The sequence below is a fragment of the Bison bison genome, unplaced genomic scaffold (genome assembly GCF_000754665.1).
Source record: "Bison bison bison isolate TAMUID 2011002044 unplaced genomic scaffold, Bison_UMD1.0 scf7180017864050, whole genome shotgun sequence".
In the NCBI taxonomy this organism is placed as follows: Eukaryota; Metazoa; Chordata; class Mammalia; order Artiodactyla; family Bovidae; genus Bison; species Bison bison.
This window is the reverse complement of record NW_011494622.1, coordinates 4700420-4712778: the sequence shown is the minus strand read 5'-3', so window position 1 is coordinate 4712778 and position 12359 is coordinate 4700420. Positions and strand designations below refer to the sequence as shown.

At 41.1% G+C, this 12359-nt stretch overlaps 1 protein-coding gene across 1 annotated transcript; it reads left to right on the top strand.

Moving 5' to 3' along the window:
• The first annotated feature begins 14 nt into the window (after nt 1-14).
• Nucleotides 15-12077, top strand: CCDC110 (coiled-coil domain containing 110). Its single transcript, XM_010835820.1, has 7 exons — nt 15-24; nt 347-451; nt 7261-7316; nt 7750-7815; nt 8961-9071; nt 9903-11988; nt 12046-12077. Exons 1-7 carry the CDS (start codon nt 15-17, stop codon nt 12075-12077), a joined length of 2466 nt encoding a protein of 821 aa, XP_010834122.1.
• The last annotated feature ends 282 nt before the right edge of the window (nt 12078-12359 follow it).

The following is a 12359-nucleotide window of genomic DNA, read 5'->3' as shown; positions in this document are numbered from 1 at the left end:
CTTGAGTAGCAGAAATGAGCCCGGGTAAGGTGGTGGGACTGGCCTTTGAAGGGGCGCCCTGGGAGGTGGACGGGTACTGGAGAGCGCCGCCTCCCCGACCCCGGCCCCTTCACCCCCAGAGCGAGTCGGGTCTTGGGTGCGGATCTGCAGGACCAGCCGCGCACCTCTGCCGGCCAGGAGGAAGGCATCCAGGCGCCCGCCCAGCCTCCGGCCCAGCGCGCCCTCCGGTGGCCGCTTAGCGCGCCCGCGCCCCGCATCCCCAGGCCTCGTCTCCCTCCTCCCCAGGCCTCGTCTCCTTCCTCCCGGCAAAGCCAAAAGGCTGAAGCCCAGTGCTGTTTTGTTACAGAAAAGCGTCCTGAGGAAGAGGATGAGGTTGACTGCGTCCTCCTTTCAGCATCCAAGATCCTAAATTCTTCTGAGGGGATAAAGGAAAATGGTAGCAGTGAAACAGGTAAAAAAACCTCCCGGCCAAGCTCGGCCGCAGCAGTGTTTCTGCCTTTTTACTGTAGCAAAACTACAATAAACGACGTAGCAACCAGTACGCAGCCTAAATCCCCGGGCCCAACTGGTGTACTTCCGGTAACTGTTCAGCTGGTATTAACAGTAACTAACACGGAACATTTCCTTTGGGCCACGTACGGTCCTGAGCACTTAAATGGATCAACTTAATCTTCACAACAACCTTATGAAGTAGGTACGACTGTTCTTCTCATGTTACAGGCGAGGGAACTGAGTGAGGCACAGAGAGGTTAACTAACTCCCCCAAGGTCACACAGCAAGTGACAGAGCCAGTATTCAGCAGGGTAGCTGCAAATGTCCAGGCCTTAACACACCTGCTACACTCTTCTGCCTCTCTGAATATCAAATAAGAAGTTGCTGATTTTTATGGACAATCACTAAAAAGGATTCTTTCCAAAAGAACTTTTTATGGTAAATATCTGCGGACTACTGGAAGGGTGTATAGGGAGGGTGTTTAAAGTAATTAAAGAGCTGCAGTTTTCAAGCTCCTTATAAACCATGAATAAGATGTGTGGGGGTGGGGTGGGGCATCCGAGCACACTGAAGTTGGAGTCTGGCTTCCTCCAGAGAGGCTGGAGGAGGCTCCAGGGCTCTCAGAGGGGCCTGGTGTTCATGAGAGATGTCAGGTGAGGGGCAGAGCGCTGGGGGCGGGAGGCCATCTGTAAACTGATGGGCCACCTTCGGATCTACGGTTGCCCCTAAGCCACGCGGGACTCGTGGCCATCCCCACGCAGAGGGGCTGGGAGAAGTAAGCGGAGATCTGAGGTCAAGAAGGGTTTGTCCACCTTCAGAAACCAGGGACCTTCACAAAGGCTTTGTCAAGGGCTCTGAAAATAGGGCTGGCACAGCCATACCCTTGTAGACAAAGACAGCGGGATGCCCGTGACCACCAGGACAAGCCATACCTCAGTGGCCCCCACGGGAACAGTGGGCTGACCTGACCCCTCTCCGCTCTTCTGAGCACCGCCCATCTTCTGGGGGGAGGCCAGGCAGGCACCCCTGTGCAATGTGTGGGTGGGTGGGGGTGGTTCCAGAAGTCCTGACCCAGGGAGAAGTCCTCACAGACTGTTTAGACAGTTCCACACCACAGGGAGAGCATGTAAGGTCAGAAGAGACTGAAGGACTTGAATTTGGCAAGACTGTGTGTTCTCTAACGTGAGCGAGATGTAAGGCTCTGGAGGAAAATGCCAGAATTCACAGAAAATGACGTTGCATACAAAATAGCACATAGGCTTGGCTGAGAGATCCTGTCTTACTCACTAGAGCATGGTGCGTATAAGGGCAGGGGCTCAATCAGTGAGAGATATTCCAAGTCAGATGTGATGAAGGATGGCAGGGATCTTCTGCCTAAAGCTAAAGACGAAACTCGGATGTGTGACCGTGTGCCCTGCCCTCTTTCTGTTCTCTTAACTACATTTCATCATCACCAAGAGGTCTGTTCTTTGGGTGCTGACCAACAGAACATTAACGTGATTTGCATAAATAACACCGAATTACAATGCCCTGCAATAGTTCTCAGGTCTCTGAACTTAAGTAGTTAATATATGAAGTGGTGGAGTATATGGAATGTCAGAGGTGGGTGGGGAGTGGGCAATTTTATTTCAAACAGGATGGGAGGAGACTTCATTAGCAGATGACATCTGAGCAAAGGCCTGAAGGAGCTCAAGGAGTTGTCAGTGCAGATTTCTGGGGAAAGAACATTCTGGGAAGAGAGAACAGCAGCTGCAGGGGCCCTGAGGTGGGAGGAGCCCTGGTATGTTTGAGGAATAGCTAGCGACAGGGGCAGAATGAGCGAGGAGGAGGAGGAGGATGGCAGGAGGGTTCAGAGAGGAAACTGGGCTTTGCAGTTCCATGTAGGATGAGAGGGCTTGTTCTGAGCAAACCAGGAAGCATTGGAGAACTGGAGCAGTCATCCCTGCTCTCCATCTCAATTAGAAATTTTAAATTTACCAAACCATCATCATATTGATAACATCCTTGCTGCTACAGTAATATTAGTAAAGTTTTCTTGAGTACTTACTGTATACCATGCACTGTGTAAGGCTTTGCCTAGAAACTAGACACTGAGCCCTCACGGCAAGCGTCTGGTGAAGTCAGGCTTCCAGCCCAGGCAGCCTGGCTGCAGAGCTCCCGGGACAGCGCCTTGTGCAGGGACATACCCTCCCCTGTGCCCTACATTTCCCCATAGGAGTTACTCCCGTCCTACACACTCTATCCTCTGTGCCCCTCACTAGAAGGGAAGCTTCACATGGGCAGAGATGTTGCATGTTTTGTTCAACTTTAAGATTGCCAGCACCTTGGACAGTACTTGATAGATAGCGCTGTTCAAAAACAGTTGTTGCATGAATGAATGAAGGCTTGGATGGAGCAGCTCACAAGGCTTCAGAAAACAATTCCTTCTAGGAGTGAATGGGAATTGCCGCAGCAAAATTCAGTGTTTGAACCTGAGAATTAAAAAGCTTCAATTACAGAGTATCTAACATCATATATAGAATTATTACCACATCGCATTTTAAAAATTCATTTGTTCTTCCTGCTCCGTTAGCTACAGCTATGTCCTTAAAACTTTCTCTATACGTTGAATGGGCTGGCCTGGTGGCTCAGTGGTAAAGAATCCACCTGCCAATGCAGGAGACTTGGGTTTGATTCCTTGGTGGGAAAGATGCCCTGGAGAAGGAAACGGCAACCCACTGCAGTTTCTTGCCTGGGAAGTCCCATGGACAAATTTGGTGGGCTACAGTCCAAGGGGTCAGACATAACTTAGCAACTAAACAACAAAAATATGTCTACTATGACATAAGCTCCTTTAGACTTTAGAATAAATTCCCCATATCTTTACCTAAATTATCTCAAAAAGTATCCTGTTGCAAACTATCTTGTTTTTAAATTCTGACATTTAAATATGAAACAGCTAGAGAATTTAAATTGAATCTAATCTGAATAATATTTCTTTCAATCTGAATAGAGATTAAGCCTCTTCAGGACTGGCACCACATCCTCTACTTAGTCTAAATACTTCCCAATATTGTACATTTAGCAAGGACTTAATTAAACTGTGACGTGTGATTCTGTTCCCTCTCCTGTGCTTCATTCATAACTTCTCTTCCAATTCTAGAATCACAAAATCCTATGTGGTTCTTTAAGTATTGATGAATTTTAAAATTATCTTCCCTTTGGGAGTAAGGGGCAGCCAGTGTCTCTGAAACTCATAAGAAAAATAAAAAGTTCTTTTGATAGCTTTTTAAAATAAATGACTCTCTCTGCCTACCCTGTATCTTCACTGAATCATCAGAACTTTGGTGGAGAAAAACACTCACTCACTGTGTTTTACTGTGGTCATACTGTGGATCTCAATGCTATTTGGAAAAGTTACATTATTTCCCCAGAAAACACTTTATCAAGCCCTCTGCAAGATAACTGTTTCACTTTTCTTGTTTCATGAAATCTCCAGCACCTCTCACCACTACCTCTCAAAGGGCAACATGATCTCATACTGTATGAAAAAATTAGAAGCAGTCAGACCCAAACATCCTGACCCTCAACCTTAAATTCTGCTAAGCTACCTGGCTGTGTCCCGCATTCTCTGCTGCCCCCCACCCCCCGCATTCTCTGCTGCCCCCACTTCCATGGGAGGACTGTCCCTGCTCCATCACAGGCCATTCCCTCCAGATTGTATCTCTCCTGGAATTCTGTAGTTCTTAACTTTGGCCTCATTCTCCAGAATTCTTCTTCGTCTCCATTTCCACTACATGGTTTCCACAGCAAGCAGGTAGATTAGACTCTCTCTAGTTAAAAAATTTCTTGGACCTTCATATCTCTTCCCCCAAATGCCTGTCCCCGCCAGGCACCTTATCCACTGCCAAAGTAAAACCAGAAAATGCTGCATATACATATATAATCTCCAGTGCCACAAACCTCCACCTCCCACAGGGGAACAAGACGGAGGGAGGGAGGTCCATGTAGAAGCCGTCTAGAAAGGCCATGCTCTTTCCTTAAGATCTTCATTCGCTGTATCTCTTGAACAAGTCTTTGGATTTCTTTTTGCCCCACATTTCTTACTCCATCTTAGCAAAAGGAGTCCTTATATTTAGCCGTAAACTTGCAAGTCCTAACAAGACAAAGGAAATCTGTGCAGGAAAGGGAGACTGTTGCTGCAGGTGCAGGAAGAGATAAAATTGTGAATAGGAAATCCATTAAGAATAAAGCCAAAGGCTGGGAATATTTACAACAATAATATCTTATCTTTGGGTTTAAATAGTTTTGTGAGAATTATAGTTACAGAACAAAGTGTGAACATCATGAAACGTGAAAATAATATCACTATCAAACATCATGACAACTGGGGAGGAAGGACGAGGCCAATTTTTTCATCATTTACCCCCTTTTTTGGCACGGATGGAGTGAATCACACTGAATATTCACATCAGAAATGTATGTTATTTGCAGGCGGCTTCTTTACCTGCTGAGCCATCAGGGAAGCCCCACTTAAAACATAAAATTTCCAATCTCTTAATCTGTTTCATGACCCATTTCCAATATTTTAGAGGGCTCTCATAAGAAATAATCTCTCATGTAGTGAGTAAAAATCTGAATACTAGCAATAAATTTGACTATTTGCGGTTTTATCAAATATAAGTCTAATATTATTATTTAAAAGTAGAATGCATAATATGATCCCATTGATTGAAAATCATTTGTTTTTTTCCATGTATGTGTCTAGAGAGCTGACTAAAGGGTGGGTACCTAAAATTTTGTTGTTGTTGTTTTTCAGTCGCTAAGTCGTGTCTAACTCTCTGTGACCCCATGGACTGCAGAACACCAGGCTTCCCTGTCCTTCACTGCCTCGGAGTTTGCTCAAACTCATGTCCATTGAGTCAGTGATGCTATCTAACCATCTCATTCTCTGTCACCCCCTTCTCTTCCTGCCATTAATCTTTCCCAGCATCAGGGTCTTTTCCAGTGAGTAGGCTCTTTGCATCACGTGGCCAAAGTATTGGAGCTTCAGCTTTAGCATCGGTCCTTCCAATGAATATTCAGGATTGATTTCCTTTAGGATTGACTGGTTTGAGCTCCTTGCTGTCCAAGGGACTCTCAAGAGTCTTCTCCAGCACCACCATTTGAAAGCATCAGTTTTCCAGTGCTCAGTCCTCTTTATGGTCCAACTCTTTCACTCATACATGACTACTGGAAAAACCATACATAGGTTTGACTCTACGGACCTTTGTCGGCAAAGTGATGCCTCTGCTTTTAATATGCTGCCTAGGTGTGTCATAGCTTTCCTTCCAAGGGGCAAGCATCTTTAATTCTGGATGGTGGGATTCTAAGTGATATATTCGGAGAAGGCAATGGCATCCCACTCCAGTACTCTTGCCTGGAAAATCCCATGGATGGAGGAGCCTGGTAGGCTGCAGTCCATGGGGTCGCTAAGAGTCGGGCACTACTGAATGACTTCACTTTCACGCATTGGAGAAAGAAATGGCAACCCACTCCAGTATTCTTGCCTGGAGAATCCCAGGGACAGAGGAGCCTAGTGGGCTGCCGTCTATGGGGTCGCACAGAGTCGGACACAACTGAAGCGACTTAGCAGCAGCAGCAACAGGTGATACATTCTTTTCTCGTTTGCATTTTGATCTATTAATATTTGAGTTCATCAGAAGAGGTTATTTTATTTTATTTATTTATTTTAATTGGAGGCTAATTACAATATTGCAGTGGTTATTTTAGAGTTTGAAAAACTTTGGGATGCCTTACAGGACTGGTCCAGACCTTAACTTGAGTTCCTTTTTTCCTCTCTGAGACAAACATTTCTGACTACCATTTTATTCCCAGTAAGATGCAAAGCTGAGCAGTAATCAGATGGACTCACTGTCCATCCCTGCTCTGTGATGAAGGTGGGATTCTTCAGTTGGCCAAATGACTCCAGGTTGTGAACCAGAGCTGCTCTCTCAGTGATAAGGGCCAGATTGGGACGGGATGGGAGGGAAGACGCTTTGCAACCAGTTTCTATAACATCTGGCAGACTTTCATTCCAAAGGAGCTATGCTGAACTCTTTAGAAACCTTCTCCTAAATATCAGAAATTGCCAGCCTAGGGGGAGCATTCTAATGTAACTCTCATTTCATTCAGGACATGTTTTTAAAATTTTTTAAATAAAAATTTTGCATTTGTCATGAAACTTGCAAACATTATATAGTCTCTCCTCTACTGCAGATCTATGATCTGTTTTTTAGGAAGGAACACACAGATGTTTATATAGCACTTTGCTTAAGAACACAATAAGACCTATGTTCTATTAATCCAAACTGTTTTCCAGATTAAGGAAGAAAAACATCACATGGCTGTTTCATAGACACTGAGACCCATATAGTACTTTGCCAAGGGTCTCCCATCATATGAGAATTGTTCATTTTTATACCAAAAAATATATAGCTTATATCCCTGAAACAAACAAAGATATCTAAGTTTCAGAGTATTCTAAGTTTGGTGTTACAAGTTAATGATTTATTATTAAAGTAAAACCACTGTTACAACCTCAAGTAGGTGCAGTATTTTAAGTCAGATGAAAATTATTTCTTAATTCGCTATACTGGTAGCACTGGGTTTATCCTAATGTGAACATCAGTCATCTCATTATCTCTTTGCCTCACCATCCAAGAAAGCTAAGAGATTGCTTTCCATTAACATTGTTTAAAAATAACAATTAAGAATTAAATCACATCATTTTTCAATTTTACTTTTTAGAACACGGCTGTGTATCAGAATCAGAAAATCAAATCCAACCACAATCAGCATTGAAAGTGAGTATATTTCATTTTATTTTCTCAGAAAACCTGTGTAAAGTCTGATCTTTCTCAGAATACTTGAGAGTGAGCAAGAATGATTAGTAAGCCAGCCACCTGACCCTCCATGTGATCCCTGTAATAGGCAACTTTGGGGGATATTTTTTTTTAATTCTAACAAAGTGTGCATTCATGCGTGCTAAGTCGTTTCATTCGTGCCCGACTTTGTGCGACCCCATGGACTGTAGCCTGACAGGCTCTTCTGTCCATGGGATTCTCCAGGCAAGAATACCAGAGTGGGTTGTCATGCCCTTCTCCAGGGGATCTTCCTGACCCAGGTCTCCTGCATTGCAGGCAGATTCTTTACCATCTGGGCCACTAGGGAATCCCATAACAAAGTGTATGTTCACCTACAGATGTTCAATTCCATCCCTGTATAACTTTGTTATAGGCCCTTCAGCAACAACTGGAATCATTTCAGGCTCTCCGAATACAGACTCTGCAAAATGTTAGCATGGTATGTTTCTTTTAATTTACATAGAAAATATGCAAACTGAGGATACCATCGTACATGTCTAAGCTGACGACCCCTAGCCACTTGATTACTTGAAACTAAATGTGATAAAATAGAGCTGCAATCTATTCTAGACTCCAAATTTGGAGGAAACTACATTGTTATACCTGTTGTTTTTTTTTTTAAGTATGTTTAAACTGCTACCTATATACAGTCTAAAAATAGGGACTCTCGTCATAAGTGATACAAAATCTAACTCAAAGTAAGGGGAAATTGCACTTTGTTAGATCTGGCAATGAAAACCCCAGGGATAGTGCACTTGGGGATGGCTTTATCTGTGTGACCAGGACTACATCATCCAAGAACCAGCCTCCCTCCTTATCATGGTTCTGCTTTTGACAGTATCAGATTCTCAGACTCCAGGTGGTAGCAAAAGGGTTGCTAAAAGTTCCGGCCTTTATCTTTCCAGGCTCCAGTTAGAGAAGAGACTGTGCTTTTCTCTCTTAGCAGTTTGTCCTGATTCTGATGGCCCCACATGCATTCTTGAAAGCAGTCCCTGTTCAGAGGGAGGCAACGCCCTAACTGGTCACATGCTCACCCCTTGGAGCTGGAGGGGGGCTCTCTACCACCGCCAAAGGCACAGGGTCTTTATCCAGAAGAAACAAGGGGTAGTGTTAACAGGACAGGGTGTGGATTCTGGGGGTACAGAACACAACACATACAACTGGAGGCCCTATATAAACTTCACCCTGACATTCCTGTACTAGAAGCAAGAGCGGGGAAACGGGAAGAGAAGACAAAAGCCTCCTGAGGCTGACACAACAGAGTCCACTCTGATGACAAAGATCAAGGATCTCTGATTTATTCAACAACATAAAAAACAAACATCTAAAGTTATTTTAATTCAGAAGATTCTGCTTTCCTCAGTTAAGCCTTTCTCATTTTATAATCACATAGTAAAGGCATGCTTTTCTTAAAGAGTCCTTCAATAGAGATTACAGTAATTTTAATTTAATTTATATTTTATATGATGGTCAATTTTTATGTGTAGGAAATTTAAAGATATCTTTTAATTATAATATCTATTATTCTTGTGCATTCATAAGTTTATAAATCAAGGTCTGATAGTCTTAATTTGTCTTTTAAAGGTACAGTCTGAAATCAGTGAAATATTGAACAAAAGTATCATTGAAGTAGAAAACCCACAATTTAACCCAGAAAAAAATCTAGTATTCGGCACACACAATGAAATGGCTTTGGTATGTTCTTCAGCACAGAATCATTTCTACATTTCGGTACTTCAGAAATGTTACAACCTTTGATCTTCATCTTTACATTCTCCCCTTCTTCACAGGGTGACTGGATTGTCAGAGGTGAAAATAAGGAAACTCCTGTCCTGAAAACCCTGAAAGATGTATGTTTTCCTCCTCCATACTTCTACAATTTTCTTGTTTCTCTTAGAAGAGCATAGGAAGGGCATTTGACTTAGTCCAGATATCTAAAGATTCCCAAGTAAACTGAAATGCAAGGCAGCTTTTATAGCCTTTCTGGCCACTTATGAGTTCTCCTACTTTTAGGATTGACTTAGACCTCTGAGTTCTCTAGAACAGGTCCAAACCAGACTCACTGTGTGTCTCCACTTATTAGAACTCACATTTCCAGAACAGTCACAGCCCTAGATACACTTGAAACTAGGAAGACAAGCTAAGGTTGACATACAGAAGGAATGAAACTTTTCATTTTCTTTAAACTTCCCTTTGAACTATGGCTGCTCTCTTCCCCATCAAGGTATGATGGTCTCTTGAGAAATGTTGGATTTCTATTTCTGAAATTGAGGGGTTGGCCCTGCTATCTCACTACTTAAGAAAATAAGTATAATTTCTAAGCAAACTGTGAAAACCAGAGTTACAGGTCTGTAATAAAGGTAGAGTTTCCTGCAGAAAATGAACCATACTTGTTAGGCTTCTCTGCTGCAGAAATGGAGAAAATGTTCATTCTGGTTGTAAAAATATATCCTCCCCAAAATATTGTCTTAATTTGTTGGTCATGTGGCGAATGATAGTACATAGTATGATTTTTATTTTTACTAGCCTATAGAGAATCAAGAAGAAACCCTTTCTACAGAGAAAATTCATCATTTTGAGGATTCCAGAACTCTTCATTCAGCAGAAGAAAAATTCAGTAGTGATAGTATTGACAGTCTTCCTCAAAGTATAGATGTTCCATGCCAGATACATTTCAAGGACACATTACCTCTGAGAATTTCGACAGATAATTCAGCTTCAGAAAATTCTGACGGGTTGAAGAATTATAATAACTTTTATAATTTTCTACCTAATGTACCTCATAATGGGATGTCTCAAGCTGAGACGCTAATTCTGGATAAGTCCAGAATGACAATGCCTTTTCTCAAGAATGGATTTTGTGAAAATTTAGATGATATTTGCCATTCCATTAAACAAATGAAGGAAGAGCTTCAAAAGTCACATAATAGGGAACTGGCACTTACAAACGAACTGCAGACTTTAAAAGCTGTTCCAAGGCATGGGAATTATGACCTGCCCCCTGTTCACAAAGAAAAAAACAATTTCATTAAGGAAGAAAATATTGAAAGTAACTTAAGTGAAGATATAAAATCAAAGAGAATTTTGGAATTAGAGGCATTAGTAAACAAATTGCTCCCACTTAGGGAAACAGTGTCAAAATTCCATGTGAATTTTTGTAGGAAATGTAAAAAATTATCTAGGAGCGAAATACACAGGGGAAAAAGGAATGAGAAAAACAATAAAGAAATTCCTATCACTGACAAGAATATTGCAGATTTAAAACTCCATTCCAGAGTCCCGAGACATACACTGGCATTCATTGACCCAACAAAATATGAAATGAAAGACAAAGAAAAACAACCATTTACAGTAAAACAAGGATCAATAATATTTGAAAATGAGAAAACATCCAAAGTCAATTCTGTTACTGAGCAATGTGTAGCAAAAATTCAGTACTTACAGAATTACTTGAAAGAATCTATGCAAATACAGAAAAAAGTAATGAAACTAGAGAATGAAAACCTAACCCTTAAAACAAAAATTAAACCTCTTGTCTTTACCACACAATCTCTGATACAGAAAATTGAAATGTATGAAAAGCAACTTAAGACACTGGTTGAAGAAAAGAATACTCTCCAGTCCAAGTTAACTAAAACAGAAGAAGATGGCAAAGAATGTCTTAAAGAATTGAAAAAAATAGTTAGTAACTATAATGTTCTCCAAGGACAAAATAAAACCCTCGAGGAAAAAAACAGTCAACTTTCTTTGGAGAATCAACAAATCATAGAAGCATTAGATCAACTAAAAAGCAAGGAACACAAAACTCAAAGTGATATGGCCATTGTCAATAATGAAAACAAACGATTGAGCATAGAAATGGAATCAATGAAAACAAATATTCTATTGATACAAGAGGAAAAAGAAATGTTAGAGAAAAAAACTCATCAGCTTCTAAAGGAAAAAGGGGCACTGGAAAATGAACTGAAAGAGACCCGCCTAGAGACAGCGCAGCTGAAAGAGAAAGAAAGATTGGCAAAAATCGAACAAGAGACACTTCTTCAAATAGTAGAAACAGTTAAAAATGAAAAGCTTAATCTTGAAACCACCTTACAAGAATCTACTGCTGCGAGAGAGATGATGGCAAGAGAAATTGAGGATATTCAAACATACCAATCTACTGCGGAAGAGAATTTTCTGCAAGAGATAAAAAATGCAAAGTCAGAAGCAAGTATTTATAAGAATAGTTTGTCGGAAATGGGCAATGAATGTGAACTGTTATCAAAAATGTTAATGGAAATTAAGACCGATAATCAGCTTCTAAAAGAGGAACTAAAAAAAAATAGTCAAGAAAGTATAAAATTTGAAAACAGCATCAGTAGACTTGAGGAAGACAAAATACTCTTAGAAAATTATGTAAGAAGTATAGAGAATGAAAGGGACACCTTGGAATTTGAGATGCGGAATCTTCAAAGAGAATATTCAAATCTAAGTGAAAAAATCTGCAGTCACCATATTGACCTCTCAAAAATGGGTCACATTTCAAGGAAAGATAAATTCCATTTTGACATCTATGATATTTATGAAGACACCTCTAGTCCTGGGAATAGGCCTTTAGCCCTTGGTTTGAAAGGTATGTATATCTTGGTGGATTCGTAGAAATGTGTTTAAAATTTCTTTTGTCTATCAGGCATTAGCCAGAGGACAGTAATAAGAAGGTGAACACTATTTTTGTAAGATTTGTATCCAATTCATTACATAGTCGAATTACTTAGAGATTTTGGTCCTTTGATGAGATGTGTTATTTATACGACTTCTATATATTGTATATGGCTAAAGCAACTTCGGTAGCAAGCAGGAAATTTTTTTAATTATTATTTTTCCACAGTACACTTAGCAGTCCCATCTTTTCAAAAATTCTTTTTTTTTCCCCCAGGAACTCCAAGTAAACTGTATCAACTGCTTCCATCCAAGACATGTAAATAAATTTCTGAAAACAATATT

What these genes read in the sequence shown, in the direction of transcription:
- CCDC110 (XM_010835820.1), top strand. An exon ending in AAATGGTAGCAGTGAAACAG is followed by an intron (nt 452 to 7,260) that starts GTAAAAAAACCT and finishes TTTACTTTTTAG; the next exon opens with AACACGGCTGTGTATCAGAA. An exon ending in TTTAGCCCTTGGTTTGAAAG is followed by an intron (nt 11,989 to 12,045) that starts GTATGTATATCT and finishes TTTGTCTATCAG; the next exon opens with GCATTAGCCAGAGGACAGTA.